The 27,313-nt window shown below is 48.5% G+C and overlaps 1 protein-coding gene and 1 long non-coding RNA gene across 2 annotated transcripts; one reads left to right on the forward strand and one right to left on the reverse strand.

Annotated features, from left to right (window-relative positions):
* Positions 1 to 10,203: 10,203 nt before the first annotated feature.
* On the reverse strand, positions 10,204 to 26,285 carry DIPK2B (divergent protein kinase domain 2B). The gene is made up of 5 exons (XM_065626802.1): positions 25,891 to 26,285; positions 20,867 to 21,131; positions 14,419 to 14,592; positions 12,052 to 12,340; positions 10,204 to 11,056 (listed from the first exon to the last, which is right to left on the reverse strand). Exons 1-5 carry the CDS (start codon positions 26,112 to 26,114, stop codon positions 10,716 to 10,718), a joined length of 1,293 nt encoding a protein of 430 aa, XP_065482874.1. The 5' UTR covers positions 26,115 to 26,285; the 3' UTR covers positions 10,204 to 10,715.
* Positions 22,372 to 26,595, forward strand: LOC135984473 (uncharacterized). Its single transcript, XR_010605635.1, has 4 exons — positions 22,372 to 22,489; positions 23,629 to 23,836; positions 25,909 to 26,197; positions 26,392 to 26,595. It is a non-coding gene; the product is annotated as an uncharacterized LOC135984473 (long non-coding RNA).
* The last annotated feature ends 718 nt before the right edge of the window (positions 26,596 to 27,313 follow it).

Consider the following 27,313-nt stretch of genomic DNA (forward strand, 5'->3'; position numbering starts at 1 on the left):
CTGCCTGCCCACGCCAGGCTGGGCTTTCTGCCCCCTTGCACCACGCTCCCCTGCCCGGGGCATCCTCCCCACGTCAGAGAGCATCTCCTTCCTCTTGCTGATCATCTCTGGCTGCTCCTGACTTGCTCCTCCTGTGCCCTCAGCTTGGTTTTAGTTGACTTCGTGTGGCGAGTCTTTCAGTTTAATGATGCGCAGTTGACATGTGGGGATGGACTCTGAGCTCAGCAAGCAGAGGCACCTCCTGCTTCCAGGGGGCTCGGGAAAGGGCCATGAGACAGGAGATATGCTGGGGGTGATATTATTTTATCATGGTCTTTTCTCCTGAGGTCTGTGGTGGTTATCAGGTCAGCAGGGCAAGGAAACTGTGATCAAATTAATAGGAAATGGACTAGAAAGAGTTGCATTTGCATTTTTTGCAGTGAAACCTCCTTCACAGTTTCTGCCTCCTGTAACGTATTTGTTGTATCTGCTTGAATGAAAAGTTTCCCCAAGCAGAGTTTCTTTCGTCTGACATGGGATGGCACCAGCAAAAGCACAGCACCTCACACTACAAGGTCCTTTGCCCCACCATGCTCCCTTAATTGAGTTAGAATTGGAGGACCCAGCAGTATGGGTGATAATGACCTTTCCCTGATTCTTCTCTTTGCAATTCACTTTCACCTCCTCTGGAGCACAGTCAGAGAAAGTTTTTCCCCCTGACACCTCTTCAGCTGCAATGACTTCTAGGAAATATTTTCTCTTCTCTCCCCCAAGCTGGCAAAGCAGCCCAGGTCCAGGTGATGCCACGCAGAGCTCCTCTGCAGCTGGGTGCTCACAAAAGTCCTCTTTCATTTCAGTTCAGAAAACACAAAGGTCTCTGTTTCTGGAATGAGTAATCACTCCTTAACAAGGAGGCTGGAGTCTCTGCCGTAGTCCTGGAGAAATTACTCAACCTCAGTAAAGATAAGGGAGTGAGGATGGTGAGGAGAAAAAGGAATCTTACAGCTATAGACGAAGCTGTTTTGGGTAAGATGTCGTGAGAGAATGATCATGGTAGTTAATCTCTCAAAAAACCCCAAGAAGGACACGAGGAGATGGAAGGAGGGATGGGTTCCTGAGCTACCACGTTTCACCTGGGAGGAAAGCAAGTCCTCCTAGCTCAAGGTTTCCAAACTCTAATAAGCAATCAAAGATCAGGTCAACTCTCTTGGACCACCTTGAACACATGAGAGGAGAGAAACTTGTATTAATTCATATATAGCCACTGAAAGCTGTTGTTAAGATGGTTTCCCTGGATCAGGATAAGCTCGTTTCCTTCACATTGTGGGGTTTGTGTGTGTGTATGTGTGTGTGGGGTTGTTTGTTTGTTTGTTGGTTGGGTTTTTTTGTTTGTTTTGTTTTGTAATCCAAAAGGAGGTATCAGTGGAAAATTAGGATGTTTCATTGAGAAGACAGTCAGTCATTAGTAGCTATGTTGCAATAGTTTTATTCATAAATATTGATGAATTATTCACATATTTCATTTTATGGACATTGCAAAGCTAAAGACTCCTTTTCCACTGAGGAAGATGTTTCCTTGGTCATCAGTAGTGGGCCCCTGGCCATAGGCTGGGTTGTTGTCCCAGGACCCCCAACCCTTATTCCCAGCTGTTCCTGTGACGTTTGGAATTCAATTCTGAATTCACTGACTGACTCATTGGACCACATCTCTGGTGCCGTGTTTGGGGAGCAATGTAAAAGACAAGAAGAAGAGGGATCCTTCTCCTGTTGTGTCCTCCCGCTATCATTACCCTAAAACCCTGATGCGGGGATTTCCTCTACAGTCACCTCTCTTCAGGCTCATGATGTCTTGCAAGGCTGAGCTGCCCCTGGGAAATTCCTCCCACTCCTGTGCCCATCTGGTTGTCACAAAATCACAGAATGGTTGGGGTTGGAAGGGACCTCTGGAGATCATCTAGTCCAACCCACCTGCTAAAGCAGGTTCACCTAGAGCAGATTGTACAGGAATGTGTCCAGGTGGGTTTTGAACGTCTCCAGAGAAGGAGACTCCACAACCTCTCTGGGCAGCCTGTTCCAGTGCTCTGGCACCCTCAGGGTAAAGAAGTTTCTCCTCATATTCAGATGGAACTTTCTGTGTTTCAGTCTGTGCCCACTGCCCCTCATCCTGTCTTCCTTTGCGCTGCACTGAAAACCCAACTCTTTCCAGGCTCCTTTGGCAGGCTGAGCTCCCCGAAGTCCCTGTTCTGCTCCTGGTTTTCTCCTCATGATGAGTAACTGCCTTTGACTGAGTTTTACACACCCTGAGCAGGGTTCCTCACTCGCACCCACTGGGTAGTATTTCCATCAGACCATTATTTGCCAGCTTTCCTACAGAGCAGCATCGAAGTCTTAGTTGAGGTGAGGTGGACAACCCCCCACCATCCCTCGTGTATAGACTCCTTACCCTGACAAATGGGGAGACCGGGTGGATTTTACCTGATTTTGCTCTTAACAGATTCACTTAATATTATTCCTATTTCTTCTTTGAGAAGAAGAAATTCTTCTTCTTCTGGTGTTCACTGCCTGTGAACACCATTGCAAAATACGGATTTATTAATTTCTTGGGCCTCCTTGCGCTGAGATTGCCTGCTGGCCACAGCAACTCTCCTGGCAGGCTTTCTGCTCCTGATGTGTTTGAGAAAGGGTTTATTGTCAACCTCCACGCTGTTAACAAGTAGCTCCTTGGATTTCTCTTCCGGGGCTGCCTTATTATAGTCTTGCATCTAATTTGCCTAATTTCTGCATTCGATTTCTACTTTTTGAAGGGTGTCTGTTTGCTTTGCATCGCTCCATTTTGCTGCTGTTCAGCCACCTGCGGTATGCATGTATGTATTTTTTAATTTATTGTTGCTACACTTTTAACTTCTAATGTGGTGTCTTTGAACAGATCCCACTGTTGCAGGGCTCTTCAAGAAAAACTTCGGCAGACATCACTGCAGATGGGGCTTTCCTGTTGGGCCCCATTTATGGCTTAAAAAGTTAAGTCATGAAGTACCTCGCAGTTGTCCATGCAACCTGCAAACCCGGCCCGCACAGTCCTGCCTCTGGATGAGTTCGCTCGTGTGGCATGTAGCATCCCTCTATCCTCGTCCGGCAGCAGGAGGTGAGTTAGGGGGCTGCACCTATGGCCTCTGCCCCCACTTGCACCAGGAGAAGCTGGCTGGTGTCTCAGATCCAAGTCTGCAGCAGGGAAAAGAGGGACTTCATAGTCACAGCTTTTCCAGTAATTCTTCATTTTTGCTTCTGTAGTACTGAGAATCTGTGTTTCTGTCAAATTTATCAGCAGTCCTTCTCATAAAATCCCATGAAGACGGATGTCCCTGGGGATGGCAGTCTTTTAAAGACTCTGGTTCAGTTACAACAAGTCCTGGTTGTTTCCATAGCTTTTGGCCTTTTATACTTCCTCCTTGATTTGCTGCTGCTGAGGGGTTAGAGAGATTTTTAGGCAAATATATATATTTTTTGGTGGAACCTCAAGTCATACTTGTACTCATGTCCTCCATTCAGAAGCTACTCCTTGCCTGGTAACGTTATATTGCTGTACATACAATCCTTCAGACATGCAAAAGCCGTATTTTTAGAAAGCTCTGCTTGGCTCCTACCTAAGGACATGCAACCATAAAGTTCATCACTGCTTGGCCAGCCCTTCCCTGGTCTCCCTGCAGACAGATGTTCCCTCTTGTTAAGTGGAATAGTCAGTCGGTAACCCCAATACTACTGTGGGGGGAAAAAAAAAAAAAAAAGAAAAAAAGTCAAACAGCTTAGCGTTGGAAAGCCTTTCTCAAGGCATGTTGACAAAGCAAGTCAATAGCTGCTTGTTAGATTTTCTGGTCATTTTGCTCACAGAATTCAACAAAAGTGCTTCCCACACAGCTTTTTTCTTTCATGACCTTGTAGACACAAAGAGAAACCCCTGTCACCGTTTGTCCCCAGGCAACACAGACATCAGACGGAAAGCCCCTGAGCATCACCCCTGGCCTTGCTCATCGGGGGCTGCTGTGGTCCTTTGGCACCCGGCAGGCTTAATCCTGTGCAGCCTTCATGTGGCGAGGGTGCCCCGTGGGGTCCCCGTCCCCGGTGGAAGGGGACAGGCAGAGCAAGAAGCACCATGAGTGGAAATGGGAAAGAATAAATAGTTTCCTGAAACCTGGACAACCGTTTCCATCTCTCGGCCACCTGCTGAAGGGATCTGCATTTCCAAACACCAGCAGCAATGCAGTGACTCTCTTCAGGGACATCTGAAATGGTGACAGGTGCCATGAGTGGGAAAGAAATGTTTAATCACAGCACTTACCCAAAGCAGCAGCATTCTTCCAGCACCTTTCTCCTTCAGTAGTACCTCAACTATACACAAATCCCGGCTTTGTTTTGCTAATAGAAATAGTGCAAACATATATAAGGGCACTTTATTTTCTCCATCTCCAGCTTGAAGTGGTGAGGGGAAAAAAAAAGAGTAAATATTTACAGCTGCTCCAACCACGGGCAGAGAGAAAACTCCGAAGTGAACTTCTCTTTTGCTCTTCCTGTGCCAAGAATACAAACAGAGGGAGGTTTTCATCCCTGTGAAAATTCTTCAATTATTCCTAGTGACCTGATTATTTTTTCAGAGCAGGAAAAAACCCTCTATTTTAAGACATCACTAGAGGAATGAATTTGACAAGCCTTTATCCAACTGAATGTTTAAATTTTGAAAGGGAAAAAAAAATCCTGCATGACTGACAAGTTCCTTTTAAAACACATAATACGCTGAACCTTACCTGACACTTCCGTGGGAGTTAGTCTAAAAAGCTATCTTTACATGCAATGTAGCAAGTGAACTGTTTAAGACAAGGGTTTGTAGCTATATGCATCCTTGCTGAGTATTACTATAGGATTGTAAATCCTGACAAACTTGTTCTCTTAAAGCTCCATGTCCCCAGGGGAGTGGCTGCTGTGTTCTTGTTCTTTCAAACACCAGGAAAGTTTGCTTTAGACTAGCTATTGCTATTTATACTCTAAGTTGTGAGGAACAGAGCTTTATCTTAAAAAATCCCACTAACCCCAGGCAGTTGATCCTTAAAGAGGTGAGAGGCTTGGAGTTTGAGAGGTGCTACATGAGGAGCCAGTAGAGGTGAAGGATGATGTCTGGCTCCTGCAAGAGGTCACCATCCTTTTCCCTTTAAGGAAACATTTGCCTTCTTGTTCCCCTCCAAGGTTAGGAGAGGGCTGGGGATCGTGTAGCCAGCCCCATCCCATCCTGGCGGTAGGGAGAGGTGAGAAACTCAGTGGTGGAATGTTGATGGCCCTTGGGGCAGGAGTAAGGAGTGCCAACAGCAGTGGGGGCAACTTTACAGTGCAGGCAGCATCCTTCAGCTCCAGCTGGAGACCTGTGAAGAATGGGAAACTTCCTCTCGTTGCTCCAGAGCAAAAATGGAAAATTGAGCAAGTAAAACTATGCCAGAAACACAGGGTTTCTTTTTTCAATTAGAAAATTTCTTTCTGCTGCTGCCCCTTCCCTTCTGGTGGTTAATGCACAGACGGGTAATCCCACTATTTTCTTTTCTGGATTCAGCCACCAAGCAGCCACCTCTAGCATCTCATCTTTTAGGAGGTCTTGTCTCCATGCAAGATGTGTGGACCACAGCTTTTAAGGGCTCATGACACATGATAGAGGTAACTAAGATGAGGAGGTCTTGCCATCTCAGTGGCCACCCTTTGCATGGGGAAGGATCTCTGGTGGTCTCAGGGCCAGCCTCCTTCTCAGTACAATGCCATGTGCAGCCACATTGTTCTTCCTTCAGTTGTTCCAGTGGTGGAGAGCCTGCAGCTCCTATATCCATTTCTGTGCTATTCTTACTGTGATGCATCCAGCGCGCTACCACATAAGCTTGCACTCCTGTCCACCACTGAAATGCAGAACAGCTTATCCCCATCCTTTTATTGCTTTTTAAAAATTGTTTGAAGATTTTTACCAGGTGTCCTTCCCTGGCTTTCCATCTGTCCTTTCCTGTCTCTTCATTTTTCCAGACCTCAGGGTCCAGAAAAATCCTCACCCTTCCTTGGGGATCTTTTGTCAGTTGTTCAAGTCTTCCTTGAGGACCGGTGCTAAAAACTCACCAACACCCTCCAGCCAAGACCATCCTCATATAGAGGAGAGCAGATGAGCTTGGCCATTTTTTCTAATCCATAAGGAAGAAACTGTGCACACCTCCCCAAACCATCCAATGGTCTTGCCACGAGTAGCTATTTTAATTTAATTTTCCTTTCCCTGAAATTAATCTTTGTTTGTTTTTAATTTCAGGATAGCTACCGAGCTCCTTTCAGCACTGAGTTAGGGAAATAGAGGGTACAGTAGCAGCTAGACTCACCTGTGAGTCAAATTAACGTATCTTGGTGAACCAATTCAGAATATTGTGGTGCTGGCTCTTGTGATTTTGTAACATCTCATGACATTCAATATTTTTATTAAAGCTCTGCTTTCAAGATCCTTGTGATAATGGGAGAAGCTGAGGTTTAACTTGGGAAGAATTAGGAATCAAGTATCCAGAGCACCTGACTGTAGAGAGTAATTGGCAAATGAGATCCATGTGCATCCTAAAGTCTCAGAAAACCAGAAGCCAAATAAAAACAACAGTTGCTGGCTGAGCTTCCTGGAAAGACACAAGAAATCTGCTCATCTGGCTGTTCCTGTGGACGGAGCCGTTGAGCGCTGATCCTAAATTCTCCAAAATGCCAAAAAGTTTTCTGGATAGCCCCTTGTAGGAAGCTGGTGGAGTGTGTGTGTGTGTGTGTGTGCAAAGTGGGGCAATAAATTATCACCCGCAAAAGCTATGGAGTGGGAAACCTGGACCTCCAATCCACCCAAGACTGATCACAACAGAAGTATCCCTGATAGAAGGTTGTGGGGTGCCCTGCATGTTACCAGACACCTTGACTTCAAATACCTGTGTGGGTTTTCCTGGCAATACACAACACGCCCCTTTCCCTTTGGACACGCAACGTCCCTGCCACGGGCGCTGGTCGGGAGGTGTCAGAACGTGTGAAGGCGCTGGCTGAGGATGGCATGTAGGGGAGTGGTGAACTACACTGGGTGAAATTGTGGCTGTCACTTGCTATGGGCTGCCCACATGCACCCCTCATCCCTTGATTAATAACAGTGTTAAAATACGCTGCTAGAAAAAATATGGCAAAAAATACAGCTTTACAAACTTCTTGACATGAAAACTTCACAAATATCCAGGATGTGGGACACCTGATAAACAGCTGGACCCAGAGGCAAACTACCCACAAATAAAGGAAGCTCTGAGGCTGACTGTGAGACTGGTGGAAGGCTTCTCCTGCCATCCTTGTCCTGCTGTGGAAACGTTTAAGTTGTTACCAGAAACAGTTTGCAAAGGCTCACACAAAGCCACCATCAGAAATAACTTGAACACAGAGAGGAAAAAATTGCTCGAGAGTTCTTTTGGGAAGGATTAGGTTTAAAATAATTGCCATTTATAAATTAATTTCACATCCTTTTGGAGCTTGGCCTACTAGCATTTCATGGCTTGACTGGAGCTGGCAGACAGGGTGGGCACTAATTCCAGGGCCTGACTGCCAAGAAAAAGGAAAATATTAAGAGAAAAAATTGGCAATGAAAAAAAAAAAGCTGGGGAAATATAGGGAAATGAGATTTAGTTTAGGAAAATTATTGTTCTCTGAGCCATGGACTGATTTTATGGCTGGCATATTAGTCACAGTCTTGCATGAGCCTGGCCTTTGTAATCGATGTCTGAAGAGAAACTGGTGGTGAACACAGCTCCCAACGCTTTAGTAGTTTTCAAATCCATGATTCCGTTATTTTTAATCATTTCATTGTTGGTTTTTTTTTTTCTTTTAATTCATATCGAAGTCTATTGAAAACAGTGGGGAGACTCTTCTCAGCTTCAACACCTTTGAATCAAGCTGTGTAAAAATAGACGCAATGTGCTTCAACACTTCTGCTGCAGTCTTGCCAACTGAGTCCAGTAGCAGCGTAAGACCATGGTTCTTCCATTTTTACACCCAGCATTTTAGGATCACGATTACAGCCCACATCAGGATCAGAGCTCGGCCGAGGCCCATGTGACACCTCTCAGCGCTTTCGCCCGATGCCAGATTAGACCTGAGAGATCTGGGCTTGCTGCTGCTGTTCTCTCAGGTGCTGATCACATCCATCCCCTCTGCATTTCCTTGGGCTGATTTGACAGCAGAGGGGTGCTCTGCTGCCCAGGAGACATTTTGCACTGAGCTGTGCAGTGGGTGAAAGGCTCATTTGCAGAAGGAAAATGTGTCTGGTGAAAAAAAAAAACACACCAAAAGCCCAGGACACCTGGGAGAGGGGGAGAGGAGTGAACGCACTGTGGAGCCCAGCTGCAAGGGCTGCTCCTCCTTTCAAGGCAAGTCAAGCCATGGCAAAACCAAAGAGCCTGGAATCAGAGGCCAGCCCGACTCACGGAGCAGCTGTGAGGACCTCTCCGCAGACGCATGGCTTGCAAATCATCTCTGCTGGGGCAGACCAGGCCAGTTCTTCATCTTAGTGCTTTTTGGGCATTTTGCAGTGTGCATTTTAGTTACAACCGCGCGAAGAAGGCTGCCCTCCAGCACTGCGAGGACACTGGCAGCCCAGGGTGGGCAGCACCTCACCACTGATCCTGGCGAGATCGGTGGTGAACCAGGAGCTCCCCCAGCGCCACGTGAGGCAGCCGGCGCTTGGCACCATGCGGGGGGACTGGCTGGAGAGGAAGGAGCCCAGGGATAACACCCGGCTACCAGGTAAAATCACAGACCAAGAGGTCGGAGATGCAGACAGATTCAAGAAAAACTGTTGAAAACAGATTGTTAGCGAAGGACATGTTTTTCTTATTGGAAGAGAGCCACGATGTATAAATAGACTGAAATCAAGAAAGAGGGCTGCAGCCATAGCTTAGGCTGTATATTTAAACATTTTTGCTGCTGAACCATCTGGGCCTGGAGCTAAATTTACCTACAAATTATTTTCAGTGTTTCTAATTCTCGAGAGGTGAAAGGTGCACTTGATACTTTATGCCAGGAGGAAAGGCAAAATAGATGTCCTGGGTCAGATTTTCCCAGTGTGATATTTGTGTGTGTCTTTGGGTGCCTAATCTGTCTGCAAAACCTGCCTTGAACCCCAGGCCAGGTGCTCGGTGTGCACGGAGCCCCTCCACAGCCAACGTAAAATCTTGACTTGCATTCCTGCTCTGGGTGACTCTGTGCAATGATAACAAAATGCAAATGCACTCACACCTTTTTCTGCTTTTATGCTGTTACTGATTTAGTTTTTGAGCCATGGCTAAAGGAAGTCTGTTTCCGTGATTAAAATACTTATGAGAGATCCAGGAAGTCTAGTTTCTGACTCAGCTCAGTCAAATTTGCTCTGTGGCACCCATGCACCTGGATCTCAGGAGAAAGCCCCAAACCCAGGTGAGGCCTGTCAGTCCCCTAGACATCAGGGAAGGTTTGGTGTGGACCTCTGATGCCCCACAGGGAGAACATGGGACAGGGTCTGACAGGTGCTGGGTGGGAAAGTTGTGTTTTGCTAATCTGCAACTTTTGCAACCTTCCCCCACAAAACGAGGCACCTGCAACTAGTCCCAAGGTAAGCAGTGCTGCAGAGAAAGAGTACACCACTCCAAATTTTAGGTGCCTGAGTGGCACCTTGGGAACTGGTTTGCTGATTCCTCCTTTGAAAGGCAAACAGATGAGGATGGCTGTACTTCTTGCTGGTCAGGACTTCGATGTCCCAGCTCTCAGGGGTGCCCCAGCACGTACATTGGAGTACAGAGTCTTCAGCAAGTCTCACTGGGCTCAGGGTAAGCAAATGTCTCATCTTCTGCCTGTGTTGTTTCTCCTCTTAAGGTAATTTTCTCATTTAAATGGCCCTGCGCAAATGGTTCCTTCTGTTTTCATTAGAGAGAAAAGTGTGGAAGTATCTACTGGACAATCACATCCCAGAGCTGGGTTTTTTCTGATCTTAAAACAAGAACCTTTGTAAGTGTCCAGTTGCTGCCTGTCAACTTGGGAAAGACTAAAAGTAATTATATTTGGGGATTAGAGAAACTGAGCCTCAAGAGACACTCGGCCTTTCAGCTTTTTAATGCTGTTGAATGTGGTTTTCTCTTCTGTCTGCCATAAAAGTAATAACATTTAAATATTCTATAAAAGCGATCTGTGAGGGGTGATGGTACAGAACTGATTCAGTGGTTCGGTTTATCTATGACATAAAAGTCCCCACAAGGAAAGTCTTAAGTGCTTCCACCCATCCCACATTATGTTTGTATTATCTCGATCAGAAAGGCTTTCTTGGTAATAATGCTCCTCTATCTAGCTAGTTGTGAGCATGCTCCTTCAGAGACTTTTTTTAACAGATAGCACGGAAAACTCCTCCAAGGCCAAAATATGTGAATAAGATTTATTAATCCTGTAGCCCCTGTCACTCATGATAATGCTAATAATCCATAAACCTTAAATCATGTCTAACATCCCTTGTGACAAATGCATCTCTGGGAGACAAACGATAAATCCCATGTGCGCTCTGCTCCCTCCTCCTCTGCCTCAGTGAGGAAGCCCCAGATTTGGTGCAGCTCTTCCCAGCTACCCTGGTTCCTTCTTGCTTCCCACGCTGGCAGGGGACTGACACGATCCCCGTCCTTCCCAGGGGACCCCCTCCTCCAAAGCCATCAGTATTTGTCACTGTATTTGCAGTCAGGGTAGCGGTAGGCAAAACGGGAATCGCAAGACCGCAGAGGCTTCAGGAGCTCTGCGAGCTTTGCAACCGCCTCATTGATGCCCCGGTCATCGGCGAGGCCGTCGGCGCAGCGCTGCAGGAAGCTGTCTATCTGATCCTGCACAGGTTGCAGGAATTTCCCCTTCAGCAGCTTAGGCAAAAGCTCCTGACACACCATGACGAGGCTGTGCTTCTCTCCGATGGAGTCACAGGACACAAAGGCGGACTGGCAGTCCACGGTCAAACAGCTAAATATATCTTTGTACTCCTGCTGGCCATCAATCAGCTGGCTCCCTGTTAGAGACAATTAAACCAGTTGTTAGAAGCACGGTAACGAAATCTAGGGTAATCACATATGTCTGTACCTCTGTATTAACACGGGGCTTGTCACTATCTAAAGGATACGGCTACCTTTCGCCACCACGTGCTCTGTGCTGCAGCTGTATATGGGCCAATTTTCTCTCTCCTGAAATATGTATATTTTTCTGAAAGACAGAGCTCTGCAGAACTGTCTGACAGAGGAAGTGGAGAGGAGTCTGTCGAGTCAAACTGATGCAGAGGAACAAGAAGAACTGGAGTACTAACCTAAAATGTGGTGTTCCTATAAAAACTACCGCAAATAGTCAAACCCATAATTTTTCCATGTTACCCAAAATCATTAAATTGCAACAACAGCTCAATGAGCTGGACTCAAGTCAACATCAATAACTGTTGGAACAAGAAAAAGAAACCCAGTGGAAAATTCTCTGACAGCTGCTTTTAAATATTTGAGATCTACTCAGCTCAATGTACGAGATGAGCAAAGGCCTTTTGAAAATTTGAACATTCAAAGTAAAATTGTTAAATTATTGGTGGGATAGTCTTTGACTAGCTCTGCTTCTAGGAGTAGACCAATGTAACCTGTGAAAAGTGAATATGATTTTATGTAAAAAAGACAAAAGGGAGATTTTGTTGTTATAATAATGATTATTAGTTAATGTGATCAATGCACCTGAAGAGAGTCTGATTTGACCCAATACTTAAAATAAATGAAGTTCTGAAATTTCTACTTGAAAATATTGACATTTGCGTGGCAAAACTTTAAAAAGAGGTAATTTAGGAAGACTCCAAATGCGAGCGTTCAGCACCGTGCGTGTTGAATGCTGCTACCAGCCACAGAGGGGATCAGGCAGGACGTAAGTGCCCATGGTCGGTCACCAAGCCACTGACTCCACAAACAAAATTCCTGTCACCTTCCCCTCGCTGAGCCCTCCTGCAACAGAAGCGCAGCCCTGGAGCCTGCCGAGTACCTTCCTCCTTGTCGATAATCCCCAGTGTGCTGGCATCCCGGATAAACAGATGCCCATTGCTGAAGACGCCAAAGGTGCCGCCATCCACGTGAGTGAAGTAGAAGAAATAGTTGAGGTCGTTGGTGCCCATGGAGCGGAGGACGGCGAGGAGCTGGAGGGCCAGGTCGGCGGCCACCTCGGGGGCAGAGCCGAAGAAGTCGCGCAGGGGCCGGGTGCTGGCGCTGACCACCAGCCGCCCGCAGGAGCCCAGGTACCGCGGGAAGGGCCATCCCTCCACGTTGGGGAAGATCTGCCAGGGAGTGGGGGAATGTGGGGGGATTGTCCCTGCCCTCTGGCTGCTACACTCTGCCCACAGACCCACCTCCCTCTCCCGGGACTTTCAAGTGCTCTGGTCAGCTCCTGTTTTGCTTTCTAAAGCAGCTCACCACCCTTCCACAGCCCAGCCTTCTCCAGCAGCCAGGGAAGGTGCTGGTCCTTCCTGGAGTAGCTATGCTGCTATTTTTTCTCCCCTTTTTTAAAATTAAGAAATATCTGATATTTCAAGACCTATTCCATGAGGGAGACTCACCAGAAAGTCCAAGATAGGTTTCAAATTCATGAAAATTTTAGGCACAGAAGAGATAATTCTGGGTGTCTTTATGGAGCCTTTGATGTGTCTCTCACGAGCACTGCATAGCTGAAGTCATGACTTGGAGGTGAGGTGAGGCTAAAACAGTTTTCACTAATTCATAAGAACTGCCTGGCCATTTTGTAAGAGACTTTGCAGTCTGAGGGACAGAAGTGCTGGCTGTTTGCTACAGTGGGGACACCTGGGCTGGGCTCCCCACATCACTGCAGCTTGTGCCAGCAGGGCAGTTGTCCCAGCTGGAAAACAAACCGCATGACCACTCAGCTGTGCCAACACAAAGCTTTCTGCCATTCACAATATAACTTGTCTGTCTCCCCAGCACCACTGACCCTGGCAAGGAAGAGTTATTAACTCATCCAGTTTCATGTTTAAGGTTGCTTCATCCTTCTGCTGTAAAGGCATTTTGGGCACCCACGTAAAATCAAGCCATTTCTCTTCAGCATATTTTTCTCACCTGTTTAAGCTGAATTCCCGTATCTTCACAGTGCTGAGAGACGCGGCCTCATGCCCCAGTGAGCTGTGGCTGGGGTGGCTGAATGACCCTTGGGAGACTCCCAGAGCATGAGGTCTCCCTCTCCATGGGCCTGGGCAGAGCCCTGTGTGCTCCCCTCTCCTGGGGCAGCAGGCAGATGCTGCCTCTCTTCTTCATGGTATGTCAAAGAGTTGGAGGTAACAACAATGAGAACAGGAGGCTGAGGGGAGACCTTATCACTCTCTACAACTACCTGAAAGGAGGTTGCAGCATGGAGGGTGTTGGTCCCTTCTCCCAAGTAACAAATCATAGGACAAGAGGAAATGGCCTCAAGCTGCACCAGGGGAGGTTTAGATTGGATATTAGGAAAAAATTCTTCATGGAAAGGGTTCTGAAGCCCTGGAACAGGCTGCCCAGGGAAGTGGTAGAGTCACCATCCCTGGAGGTGTTTAAAAAGTGTATAGAAGAGGTTATTAGGGACATGGTTCAGTGCTAGAGTTAGACTATGGTTGGACTCAATGATCTTGAGGGTCTCTTCCAGTCAGAATGATTCTATGATTCTGTGATAAAGGTGGGATGGTAGTGGTGGAAGGGTGAGGTTACTCCCAAAGGGACATGTGTAAGGAAAAAGAGGAGCCAGGTGCATCAGTAGGGGACTAGAGGTGTGAAGCCTCCCAGATCTCTGCCTTCAAACTCAGGGCTCAGTTGTATTCGGGATTCCACCAAATGCCTCTGCAAAGCTGCACTATGGCATGGAGCTAGTTATCACTGGCATGCAAATGGGAAGAATAGTGCTGGCATATGGAGCCTGGCAAATCAGTACTCCTCAAGTCCATGTTCAACCTCAACTCTGTGTGTTGGTCCTCCCACACTAAGGCATGCTCTTTCTGTTTTGTAAAGAGGCTGTGATTTTGAATAATATATTAGCAATGCAAACATAGCACTGTGAAGTATCAGTGATGTGTAAAACCATGGCTTTCACAGTGTACTAGTGCAATAACCCACCTGGGTTCTGATTTATTTAAGGGGCTGGGCATCCGTGTCTCTCCACAGCTTCACAGGCTGATGCAAGGAGCACAGCACGAGTCTGCCTGTCTTCAGCCTCCCAACCCCACAGAAGAAACACACTTCATGAAGGCTAGGAAGCTTGCCAAAGGCCAGGGCTGGGACTACTCCTCAGCTCGGAGCTGGCGCACATCTCATGTGAGGGTTTGCTTGCAGGGGGGCTGTGGGGTGGCATTTCAAGCCAGGGCAAGGTGGTATGTACCTGTAACAAGATGGGGTGTGAATTCACTGACAGGGTGTACAACAGGCGCAGTTTGTCCCGGTCGGTGAGGTGGTCCATGTAGATGCTGCCAGCGTCTGGCACCTCAGCGTAGCGCCGCACTATCCTGTCCAGGAGCCGCTGGGACGGGCAGCGCAGCATGGGGCTGGACAGGCCCTGGAGAGAGTGGAATACACGACAAAGATGTTTATTTTCCAGCCTGAGACGTCGCGATGTTCTTGGCCAGCGCTGGGCTTACAGGCACCTTCGTGCTCTGCCCACTGCACCTCCGCCCCCGGTGGCACAGCTGCTCATGGGTACAGACACATGGGGGCATCCCTACAGCAAACCCCCTCCTAGGAAAAAAAACGGTGCCATCCAAAAATGCCTGTTCACAGCTCAGGCTTCCAAAATGGCAGTCAGTCTTAGTGGCAGAGCCGTGGATGTTGCAAACCTCATCTCCTCCCGACTGCACGGTACCACGCTGCTCTGCACCAGGAGGCCTCCTCCCTCCGCCCAGGCTTCCAGCCCCGGCATCCCGGCTCGCTGGGGGGGGGTCTCCCTGCTGTTAAGCCAGTGAGTCACTCCCCTCATTAAATAATGTCTTCACTTCGCTGTTTGCTTAGCCTGTGAGCAGCTTTCTTGGAAATACTATTTGCTAAGGTCAGTAAACATGCTTTGAAAGTGTAAATAAACACTGTATGCGGGTACAAGCACAGGATATATTTTTCCTCTGAAAACTTGTTCGTTAACTATTAAAACCAACAGCCTGTGCCTATTTTTTGTAAATACCAGCAACAAATAAAGAATCGTTGGGCTAATGGAGTCAACCATCACTGTATTTCGCCTTTCAGATTTGGAGGTTTAGCTTGTAAAATTGCACAAGCAATCTATGGCTGGGACAAAGGGCATAGAAATTTATACCTGAGTAGTCGAAAAAGGCCTTTGTTTTGAAGTCAGTCTTCATTAATAGCTAAGGAGAGCAGACATATGGAGAGTTGCCCATAGTGGCACAGAAGTGCTGCCCTACCATGCCTCTCCTGGGGAAGGGAATTATGTTTTTGCTAAGGCTTTTTCTTCCAAATGCCAGTAGCCAGATTTACTCTTTTGGGCTTTCTTTATAATTTGATGGCTGGGAAATGTGCTTCAGAGGAAAGGGCACTGGAGCTCGCATTGCTCCCTGCCATTCTTCGTGCTAAGAGCAAAGGTTTGACTGAGGATCTCCCCAAATCATTTGGTAACGCTGAGGTAGGGCTCTCTCAACCCGTCCTGTGCAAGCTGTTCATTTGGCATAAAACACTTAATTACCCAGCCATGAGAAAGAAATGAACCAACAAGGAAAGGAGTGTGCTGCTCTGCTGGTTGGAAGTGGAAAGGGGGGACCAGACCTTCCACGTCTCCTTCCCTGCCTCCCTGCCAGCCTCAGTGGGTCCCAACCACCCCTTCCTTGGCCATCGGTTGCATGAAACAAGCCTCGAATGCCAATAATGGGTCAAAACTACCTGAAAGACTCAACCGAAACTGCAGCCTTGTTTCACCATGTTTTGTTTTTTGTTTTTGTTTTTGTTTTTTCCCCAAGAGAATAAAAGAATTTGTCAAAAATAATTCTAGTTACAAGTCTTCATACACTTCTGTCCTCTGGTGTAGCCTTATCAAGAAAGTATTTTTTCAACTAATTATCTAAAACCATAGAAGGAGGGGAGGGAAGTGATGGTTATGGATTTCTGTCTCACAGTGCTTGCAGGCGTGTTGTGGCTGACTCTGTCACTTTCCCTTTGGAGGAGAAGTGAGAAAAACTGAGGAGAACAGAGCTGTGTTAGAGACAAAAGGTGGAGAAAGTATCTGGCAGCTCAGTGTATATGCAAATATTTGCAGCCCAAGTTAGAAAGCCTTGCTGCCTCCAGGAGTTTGCAACACAAAAGCTGAGACCCTTAAGAGTGTACAGGAGGAAGAGAAACCATGGTGGCAGAGAATGTGTGAAAGTTGTAATTAGGATTGCTTCCAAGGTCAGAGCTCATCCTGTTAAGACAGACATGGACATGGGCACACGGTGGCCAGGGCTGCTCGTTTTCTGGGGAATTGTTCCAGGCATACCAGCAGTGGTGCAGGAGCAGAGGAGCAGGGCTGGGTGCTGCCACATATCAACCATCTGTGCAGCTTCCTATGCTTTAATGAAGGCCCATCCACCAAGTCTGGAGAGTGGGGCCAGAGCTATTCAAATGTACAAAGTTCAGTACCCGCTCAAGTGTTTCAGCAGAGGGAGGCCTCCCCTTCTGACATCTCTACAGCAGAAAAAGAGCTGAAGCCATAAAACAGACAAAAAGATGTAGATGGAAGAATAATCTGAAGAACACATACTTGATACACTGGAGGTACTGATTTTTCTCACAATATCCAAAGTCCTTTGCAGTATGACTTGACAGACAGCCTGATGCATTGTTTGTCATTGATATGGAAAGCTCCTTATTTACTTTGATTAAATTTCCACATTTTTATACCCCATAATGAGTAGCTCCTGCAATGGCTACCTACATTCGGGTGTGATTATTTTTTTCCCTACTGCCCATTATGATGTGTTTTAAACACCCTTGTACGCTTATGTGTGTGCATCTGGTGTGGATGCACCCGGATTTCACTCTGACATAAAGATGACCTCTGGAAGACAACTTTTCCTCACTTTGCTTTCTCTTCAGCCAGCCTGAGGACGGACGGCACAGCTCAGGAGCACAGCTGCCTCCTGCCTCATGTGCCTCCACCTGGGTGCAGCTTCACCAAATGACCAAGTCTGAGGTGGGATCCAGGAGGAAACATTTGGACGTAGGTGTCAAAGCACATGCATCTCTGGACTGTTTGAATCCAAGGGTTTTGTTTGCCTCCAAAACAGAGAAACTGGGGACACCCTGTGAAGCCACAAGTCTGGTCCCCACTGCAGGCACCGCTGCTATTGTCCTCCTGTCACAGGGGGTGGGGTGCGGGTGGTGCTGGCAGGTTTACAGAAGGATGTCTCTGACCGTGAGGTGCAGGGTCAAAGAGGCGGCAGGTCTGGGAGGCGGCTCTGGGAGCCTGGTAAAGCCCGTCCTTCCCTAGGATGGACCAGCTGCCAGATCCGCGAGCTGCTGCTTGTGCACTGTGAGCAGAGGGATGCACTGGCCACCTAACCACGGTGCTGGCACCTCTGCCAGGGGCTGGTGGAGGTGCCAGTCAACGGTTTCGAACAGTCCATCTTGGAGAGAGTGGCTGAAAATGGCTGGCGCTTCACCTTGGTATTGCTTTTCTCTGTCTTCCTGCAGCATTTTCCAGGCTGTGTTTTGTAAATTTACAGGGCTTTCAATTTGTCCTGTGGGTAATCTGTGCTGGAACTAACCTGCTTTTTTTGTTGTTCTTCCCCTTGAACAAGAAATGCACATGGCATGGTTTGAGCTGATGAGCTCCTGGGCAAAGCCATGGGTGGTTGGGGCTACTGTGCAGGCTGAGCCCCAACTAAATCCTGCTCATCTCTGAGGCAGGCTGGATCTTAACACTGAAGACTTTGCTGCATTCAATAAAGATTTTCATGGTGGCGGGTGAAATAATCACTGTGGCAGGCAGCACAGCTGATAGTTGGGTCAGGCAGGGCAGGCAGTGTAAAGTGAAAAAACATTACTTCATGGTCTGTCATTTTGATTTGAGCACATTATGGTGCGTTGTAATTCTCTGCTCTATGAGACAAAATTACCTGAGCCCATTAGCTCTCCTCGGTGCTGCTATATAGGAAAAGCTACAGGAGGGGAATACAGACACTGCTGGGCGACCACAGCTTTGTGAAACAGGGTGGCATGTTAGGCATCAACAGCAGTGTGCTGTTAACACCTCTGAAAAGAGAGAGGGGGCCAAAAAAAAGCCAGAAAGCAGTGCTGCAGGTGAGCATTTGCAGCGATGTATGTCTCTGTGGGGCTGGATGGCTTGGGCGGGGTCACCCTGTAACCTGTGGTGGGTGTAACAGGGCTGGGTCTCATGCAAACTCACACACACTGCATGTCTGAAATATTGTTGCTGAAGGATGTTTTTCAATTCAGACCACTGTGAGACCAGCATTCATTTCGCGGAACACATGCCTGATCTTAAATAGTGATTGCTACCAATATTTGGAGGTGGTGGGGGTAGGACCCATGGCCTCTGGATTGCTATGCTCCTCTGTATATTCAATTCTATTCTGTGTTAGAAAGGATTTATATCCCAGTTAAGTTTCCCTGCTTGATTTACAGAACCAAAGAACCATGAAAACACGAGCAGAGCAATCCTGAGGCCACTGTGCAAAGGTCTGGGCCTCTCTGAAGCCTCTGCCCCCTCTCCAGCTAAAATACTGCAGGGGCTGCTGAAATGTCGCGTGGTCCCGGGCATGTCCCCCCATGTTCACCCATAGAGCCAGAGTCAGCTCAGCTTCCTGTTCCTGCTTGGGTAAATTCGACCACTCGGGACAAACTGAATCCGTGCAAGGCCAGGGTGCTCAAGCCAGTGCCTCTGCATGGTGCTGCATGGGCGTTCGTGTGTGTGCGTGCATGTGTATGTGTGTATGCATATGTACATGCGTATACATGTGGATGCATATATACATGCATATGCGTGTGCGATCCAGCCAGCTCATCTGGGGATTCAGCTTCAGAAAGGACAGGGTAGGGAGAGCTGTATAGCACATCAAGAGCCTTTTAAGGAGAAGGATTTGGGCTCAGCTAATGACTTCACTTTGCAGCAGATCTGAGATACCACAGAGCTACATTTCTCCAGTTACTTCTGCACCCAGCGAATGGAAGTTTTAAGCTCTCAATTCCTCCTGTTTCACATAGCACTGCTGTGGGGGCAGCACGGTTTTGCACAAACCCCTTGGACACTCCAGCAATGCCTGGCACCCGGCCTTGCCCTCCCGCAGCCCCCTGCAATGCTGCCTTGGGGGACAGCAGTGGACGGCGGGTGCCTGGGACGCTGCTGCCTGCCACGCTGGGAGGGAGGAAGCGTCCCTGCCCACAGCCCACAGACTCAGGTAAGGGATGCTCTGGGTGGAAATGACACATATTTGCCCCTTCTCCCGAGGTTGCTAGCCAAAGTACAGCATAGCTTAGCTCCAAAGAGCACGTCATCCTGCACGTCACCCCTTGGGAGGGTGCTGGCTTCAGGCTAACCTCCCATGTGAGGCTGTCAGTACCTGGAGTCAGTCCTTCTGGGAGCAGCTCAGGCAAAAGCCCTGGTGCTGCCCCTGCTCCTGCTGCTGCAGCATGGAGTCTCCCGCTCTCCCTCCTCAGGCGTGTGGCTCCACGGGGTAACAGAAGTGGAACAGCTAAAGCAGCACATCTTTAGCACTCAGCAAAGCTGAGTGGATGTGGCAGCGTGCGGGCAGGAGGAAAAAAAAATAAGTCCCTTTTTCACAGCCACTTCTCTCTTGGAACTGGGGAGAAGTAGTGGAATAATCCTTCTTTGCCTTTCAGAGTCTTGTTTAGAGTATATCCAGCCTGTACCCTGGCCCCTGTGCCTTGCCAGTGGATATGCTGCTGTTTGAATGGGGTGAGGGGATGTGTGTGCATTTGGGGAGAGGACTCCTGCTCTCAGACTCAAGCCAGCTGCTGCAAAACACACTGGTGTGCCTGCTGGCTGTCCCTGGCTGCCTGTGGCAGCCCTCGGCATGGGCAGGGCTCTGTCACCGTCCCTCCTCTGGAGCCTGCCCGCTCTGCCCCGCTGGCCCTGCCTGCGTGTTTGTCTGTGCACGCCATGGCCGCCTGTCTGTCTGGTGACAGCGACCCCCCGTGCGCCTGTCCTGGCTTTGCCCGTGACACAACAGGACTGCGACAGAAAGGGCAGCGTGCTTCTTCGCGCCTGACATCATTTGCTATAGATGACAGGCGGGTGAGGGATCGAGGCTCCAGCTCCGACTGCCTGTGCTGCTCGCCCTGCCGGCCACAAGCAGAGTGGTCCGAGCTACCCTGGTCAAAAACCCAGCAGAAATATCCCCACTCGAGCTGTCGCCATGTTTGTGTGCATGTCCCTGTGTTATTCCCGTGCCTGAAGCCGGCAGGTGCTATGGCTTTCCATGAGCCTTCGGCCTCAGCCTGCATGAAGAGCCAGGAGCTGGTGCCCTCCTTGCTGGGGCTGAGCCTCAGCCCTGGCCAGGCTGCACCGTGGGGTTACTCGTGGCTGGGGGGGATTGGCCCCGGTCTGCAGCGCTTTTCTTCCCATCAGGGCCTCATTTTACTTTTCCCCTGTGGCAGTGGGCTCGGCCGGGGGGACACAGGGCTGCCCCTTCTCCACCAGCCAGGGCAAGAGGAAGAGAGCCAGCCACTGCCTAAGCTCACCCTCCACTTGGCAAATTGCACCTTTATCTCCTTCAGACCCTTTTCCCCTTACCCCCAAACCACATGGCAACCCCCCTAGGGGTCCCCGCTCCCCCCATTGGTGGGGGGCACGGGGGCCGCGGAGCACAGACCTGGACCAGGTCAGGGGTGAGGCGCTTGGCCTGCAGCCACTTCTGGAAGCGGTGCGTGCGGCGCAGGGCGCGCTCCAGGCTGCAGGTCTTGGTCTTCAGCAGGGAGGTGCAGATGCGCTTGTCAGCCCGGTCGTGCCGGTACTTGGAGGTCAGCCGGGTGATGTCGACCAGCCGCCAGCTCTTGGCATCGTCGGTATAGTTGCCCGAGTAGCTGAGCAGGTAGCTGGGGGGCAGCTTTAAACGAGAAGAAAGCCAGGTGTCAAACCTGCCAAACCAAAACGAGAACCCCACGGAGAGCGGGTTAACAAGCCACACGGACACCCCCACAGCACCAGCGCGGTTGCCAGCCCCAGGGGCTTCCTGCCATCCTACGGCAAAGGCCGAGCAACGCCATGGGCGCCGGGGTGAGGAGAGCCGGACGAAGATGTCGGCCAAGGAAATGTGCTCTGGAAAAAAATGTCCATCTTTGCTTCCTGCTTAAACCATCCCTTGTCATGAATAGTGCCATGGGGCAGGGGATGGAGCGCTCAAATGGTGTCTTTTGGGTCATGTAAACAGAGGGAGGGAAGGGAGAGGGGTGCAGGGTTTCGGTTCACAGGGAATCCCCCGAGTTTTAAAATTTCCTTAATCCCAGAGAAAGGGGCCCAAAAAGGGAGTGCTCAACACTTTAAGGGACACTGCATGACAAAACCTCCTGACAATAAATGCGTTTGGGAATATCAAAAAGACCTTTCGTTTTGAGGTAGTGGGTTTAACTCAGTACTGGGGTCAACAGGTCCAGCATCTCTAGCTGTATTTTAGCAGCCGGGATGAGTGACCTCCCCAGGCAGCATCAGGGTTTGGGGTACAATGCGGGGGACAGGGAGACGTGTGCCCTGGGCGTGTGGCACCGCTGTAGCCACGGAGATCCTGCACTGATTTGCTCCCCCTACACAGGCACAGGAGGGGAGCATATGGGCTGGGTAATTAGGCTGTGATTTTTTTTTGTTTCAGCAGCCCCCTCAGCCCTGCCCACAGATGTTGTCGCACATGCAGGAGCTGAGGAGCACGGTGCCTATTTTGTAAATATGTCTGTAACCCGCTCTTGGAAAGCGGCTGAACTCCGACCTTTGGTTTGGCCAACGTCATGCGTTTGCTGCCTCTAAAACCTCCTGCCCTAACCTCCTTGCCCGAGTGCGTAAGAAAGCACGTTCTAATTTAATCCCACCATAAATTAAAGCAGATAGCTCAGAAGTGAAACAGGAGAGGCGAGAGGTTCTCTGCAGGATCAGCTAGCTGGAGTTAGATGAAAAGACATTGACAAATCTGAAAGCTGATTGGCACAGAGAAATTTGGGGGGGATTAATTTCTGCTGATTTCAAGCAAATAACTGACTCAGTGACGCTAGCCACCCTCCATGATCAGAGATTGACCATCATCCTCCCCACGACCCTTCTTGAAGGTAGCACCTCTCTCCCCTTACCCACCACAGACCTGCGCACGGGAGGGAAAGCCTGTCTCCCCGAAATGCTGGTGCTTGCTTTGCCTTGGCTTCCAGCTCTAGCCACGTGCCTCCTTCAAAGGATTTGCCACAGAGATGCAGACTGACCAGAAGCGGAGGAGCCTGGACTCTTGCATGAGCAGGTGGGGGGTTCAGGCATTTCATTCATTTGGGCATTTTGCCCAATATGAAACTGAAGTTTCTTTGTGATTAGGGAATCTGACATGAAAATAAACACCTTGCTTTTTGCGGGGGGGGGGGTGTGGAATGGGGGGAAGAGGGGTGTCTGGTTTTTGTGCTAGCCCTGAAGGGCAGAGAATAATTGCTATGCCTCACTGTGATTTGTTGTGCATCACGTCCTCTCCCAGTGCCTAATCTGCAAAGCAGGGGCGGTGTGCCAGGCACGTACAGGGAAGAGATGGCTATGGGCTGGGTTTCTCTTTCTTTCTTCCTTTTTTGTTTTTTCTTTTTTGTTTTTTTTAGTTAAGCACAAAAATGCCTTGTGATTTGGCTCAAGGGTGTGTGCTCAGGGGAGCTCACGTTAGGCAGATACCAGGAAAGCACTGCCTCCCACATGAAGGCAGGGCACGGATGTGTGAAATCCAGGGCTGAGCATTAGTTTGAGCACGAATGGAGTGATTTCCTCCGCAGAGCTCCCGGGGGAGAGCCACGTGGGCCTGGGAACCCGGCATGGGCCGCAGCAATTCTGTATTTGGCATCATTTCTGGGCAGCGCAGCATTGGCCTGGCACACTTGCTAGATACTTTCAAGATTCATCATCAAGTTGTGCTGTAACAATAATTCACTCTTGTATGAAGCGTTTTAGCTAAGGACCTGAATGCACTTTAATTAAGACTTTCAGTAAGATCTGTGTGAATAACTGAGTCACAAATTACAGATTTTAGATCAACCCAGAACTAAACGTTGAAGAAAACCAAATTTGTTTTTCTTTTTTTCCTGGATGAAATGAAGTATTTTTTTTCAGCCAAAATAATTTTGCTTGCATTTGGAGTTTTACATTTTTTAAAGATGATAATTTAACAAGTTAAGCCTTAAAACCAAAAATAAAGGAATGCCATATAAGAAAAGCACCAAATTGAAGCATTCCAGCTTTTCCAAACTTCCTTCCTGTTACTTTTGGCCAAAACTCATTGCCAGCATTGGCACAATTTTGCAAATAGTTTTGGTCAGCTCTGTTTCGCAGTGTTTTGAAAATCTAATGTTCTATGAAAACTTCTGCTGCTGTCTGTTGGTAGGCAGGCTTTGGTATTCTCATTTACAGATGGATAAAGTTGGGCAAAGATAAGGGAAGTAAAGAACATTAGAGCACATGATGTGTCACCAGCCATTCTGGGAACAAAACCCACATCTTCCTTAGTCAAGCCTGAATGCATGTTGCAGCTCCTGGAAATGATGGAAAATTGATGAAGCAATCAGGATTAACACAGAGAAGCACCAAGTGCCATCTACCTTTGTGAACATGTCAAAAGGTACACGGGGGTGGATCAAAGAGCATAAGCACCACCGAAATTTCCCCTGTTTAAGCTTCCACTTGCCAAAAAATCCTGGCTGTTTAAGAAATCAAGTGGGAGAACAAGTTTAACCCCTGCGAAGAACAGCCTGAAGCTGACTGACTGCTCAGAAACACATTTTTGAAAGTTACCCCTTCCAAAGTGCTCTGAGCAGAGCTATACATTATCATTTATTCGTGTGCTGCACTGCCTGCGGGAAGCCAACTGCACCTCTGGTTTAGGAAGCCCCTCTACATTCCCTGAGGCAGAAGCATCATGCTCCCACGTTTGCTGCTCTGCACTCCCAGACCCCGCTCGGACCCTCTGCACACCCGCACCCCTTTCCCTCTGTTCCCCGAGGAAAGCCAGCGTGGGGGCCTTCTGCCTGCCCTCACATAGCACCTCTCTCCCACCCCCCAGTGCAGCCAGAGGCAGATGCTCACTGCAGAAGGCTACTGCTACTTTTGGCAGGGGTGAAGGAACCTGCATGGCCCCAGCCTCCTCAGTGGGTAAGCGGGGGTAACCGAGACAGTGCACCTGCAACAAACTGCACCCGTGGAAGCTGCTTTGTACCTGGTGGTAGGACCCTAAAAACCTGCACAGGCGAGTGGCAAAGGGGCTGCAGGAGGCAGGAGCCAGCCCCTGTGCCACCCCGCTGCAGATAATAAAATGTAGGGCAGGCTATACCCCAAACACACTCCCAGCCCCTGCAGACCCACAGCAGCCCATGTCAGCCATTTGAACATGCTGTTTGCAAATCTATCCTGCTTTTTTGAGACAGGAGTCTGTGCTGGGCTGGGAGAAACCCAGCACTGCTGGCCTGGCCCTTCTCAGTGCGGCTGCACCTGAGTTACTGCACGGCCTGGTGTTACCATCGGCACGAGCTGGGGGAGACTGAAAGCCAAGAGAGTGATGATGGCTGGGACCCCCGGTGTGCCACAGCGAGGGGTGCCCTGGCGTAGTACAGCCATGAGCTGCCTTTTTCCAACAGCAGCAAGTGAAGGATGGATGTTTGGTATTACAAGTCCACCCCGGACAAACCTTTATGGTTTTACTATGCTACATTTTATAGGATAGTTTAAGATAGAAATGGTGATTTGTCCAATATTATACTACTTACATTATAGCATTAAAAATACAGTTTTACTATAATCAGTTCTTCTCCCTCAGGCTTTTATATCTATAAAAGAAAGTGCATATGGCTCTATAAATCTTATCAGACCAAATAAACCCTTCCTCTGCCAAGCACTGCCTTTAACTTTCTCCTCAAATACACTGGCAACATTTTCCCTGCCATCGTCAGATATGCTCTGCTTTTCAGCCTAAAACTGATTGGATCAATTGACGACCACTTGGACAGCATATGTCTCATCGACTTTGAGGCAGACGCAATTTCTGCCTCTGCCTTCAAGTTCTCACAGAAACCTCCCAAAAGTGTACTAATAATTTAGCCCTATCTATTTTTGAGCGCATAAGAAACCTATTGTGAAAAATTCCTTGTGCCTCAGGCAGGTTTAGGCTGCTTTTTATCTTAGTTAACATGCACGTGAAATTCTGCACATTTGTGTTCTTGCACCTGGTACAAAATTATATAGCATGTTTATACGTTTGTAGTTAACATAGTATGTTGGAAGCATATAAAGCTAAACCCCCTTTACCTTTACTGAGTTGCTCATAATAAAATACTTCCAGTACATCTAACAAACTGATTTCTTCCTTCCCTCTTTCCTTCCCCCATCACTCTCTTGAACTGTTTTGGAGCCACTCTTTATGCCAAAAGTTGTGCCTTTTACTCTTGCTTTCAGATTATAATTCAGGGCTGACGTCTGATCGTGTCTGTGTGGCTTTAAGAGAAAAGAGACAAAGCAGCATCTTATAGAAAGTAATTAAATAAATTACTAGGCACTGTAATGGCAACCAGGGGCTAAGTTTTTCTTTGCATTGTCTCTCATTAAAGTACTTGGAAATACTAACAGGCAACTTCTAAGTTACTATGCAGAATGCTTTAAAAATTACTGTGCTGAGTTTCTGACCTTATTTCTTCTTTAAAGAATTTCTTGCAAATGGATGTCCCAATGCAGGCGTTGCATTTATCAAGTCCCAGGAAAGTCCGGCCAAAACTGTAGCTGGGTTTGATGTGGGGTGCAGACGGAGAAGCTGTTGCTGCTGTGGAAGGATTACAGCTCAGAGCTAAAACCAGGAGCAGCATCAATGAATCTGCAACTCTGGAGCAAGGGCAACATATCCAGCGCCCCATCTACAGTAGCGAAGAGCTCTGCCTTTTTCAAGTTACCCCTCTCTACACTTTCGGTCTCTTTCTGATGACCTCAGCCTGCAGTGGTGAGTCCCGAAACACGGCAAGACACGTTGGGTGCAGGAGACCCTGCCACAGTCCCCATCCTGCCAGCTGGTCACTGCCTGTATCGGCTTGAGTTTTGGGTGGGAAAGATATGATGTAGGGTGGGGAGAAGGAAATACATGGAGGATGCAGATAACTTGGGTTGCCATGGTTACCTTTCCTTTACTTGGTGCAGCTGCTTCGGCCCCTGCTGACCCTCCCATCAGCCGACTTGGAAAACAACACGAAGAAGTGCTCATCTGCACTTTGTGCAGACAAATGAAGGATATCCTGTCGCTTGAGCAAAGGGCATATGTGGGACACTTAGTAAAAACTGACTTGGAAGGAATAATAGTGTGGCAGAAATGCACATTTTACCAGAAGCGAGACCCTTAGTGTTGCTTTATTTCTGGAGGTTTGCAACAGCGCATCGCTTGACTTCTCGGATGCTTTCTTGGCTCAGTTAGCCCTTCTCACAGAAGAACTGAAAAGACTGGCAGGTGGAATCATCGCTGTTTTGTTTCTTGAAAATAGTGTTGTTTAAAAGCAATTGCACCCCAGTGTTTCATGCCGTGGAAAGCAGGATAGACTGAAGATTTCCAACCCAGCTGACGTAACAGTTTGGCCTCTAAGCCACTCTTGGAAAATGGGGCTTTTCAGCAAGACTTGCGTGCTTTTGAGTATCTTTTCCCAACGGTCCTGGCACTGGAAAGAAGCTAGAGAAAGGGACGGGGGCTAACATGGAAGCTTGCCAGAAGTTTCGAATGTGCTTAGAAACTACTGTGATCATACCCATAAGTCGCTCTCATCAGGACAAAGATCTGTAAGTTACGGAAACGGCCGGCTGCCCGTCCTGGCCTGGATGCTGGGTGCAGGACTACTCTGCCTGGCCTGAAGTGGCTGGGAAAACAGACCTTGAAGAGGCGTCCCTTGTTGTACCCCGGCCCCAGACCACGGCAGTACAACACGTCGCGCGCTGCTGCAGTGGCACCAGGGTTTGCTTCCCTGCCGTCCTCATCTTGTTGCGTTTTGACTGATATGGGAGGCTCTCACAGACCGCGTTTCGCCATGGGAGCTGGGCAGAAGCAGACCGAGGCTTTGGAGACTTCTCATTCCCC

The sequence above is a fragment of the Caloenas nicobarica genome, chromosome 1, assembly GCF_036013445.1.
Source record: "Caloenas nicobarica isolate bCalNic1 chromosome 1, bCalNic1.hap1, whole genome shotgun sequence".
Lineage (NCBI taxonomy): Eukaryota > Metazoa > Chordata > Aves > Columbiformes > Columbidae > Caloenas > Caloenas nicobarica.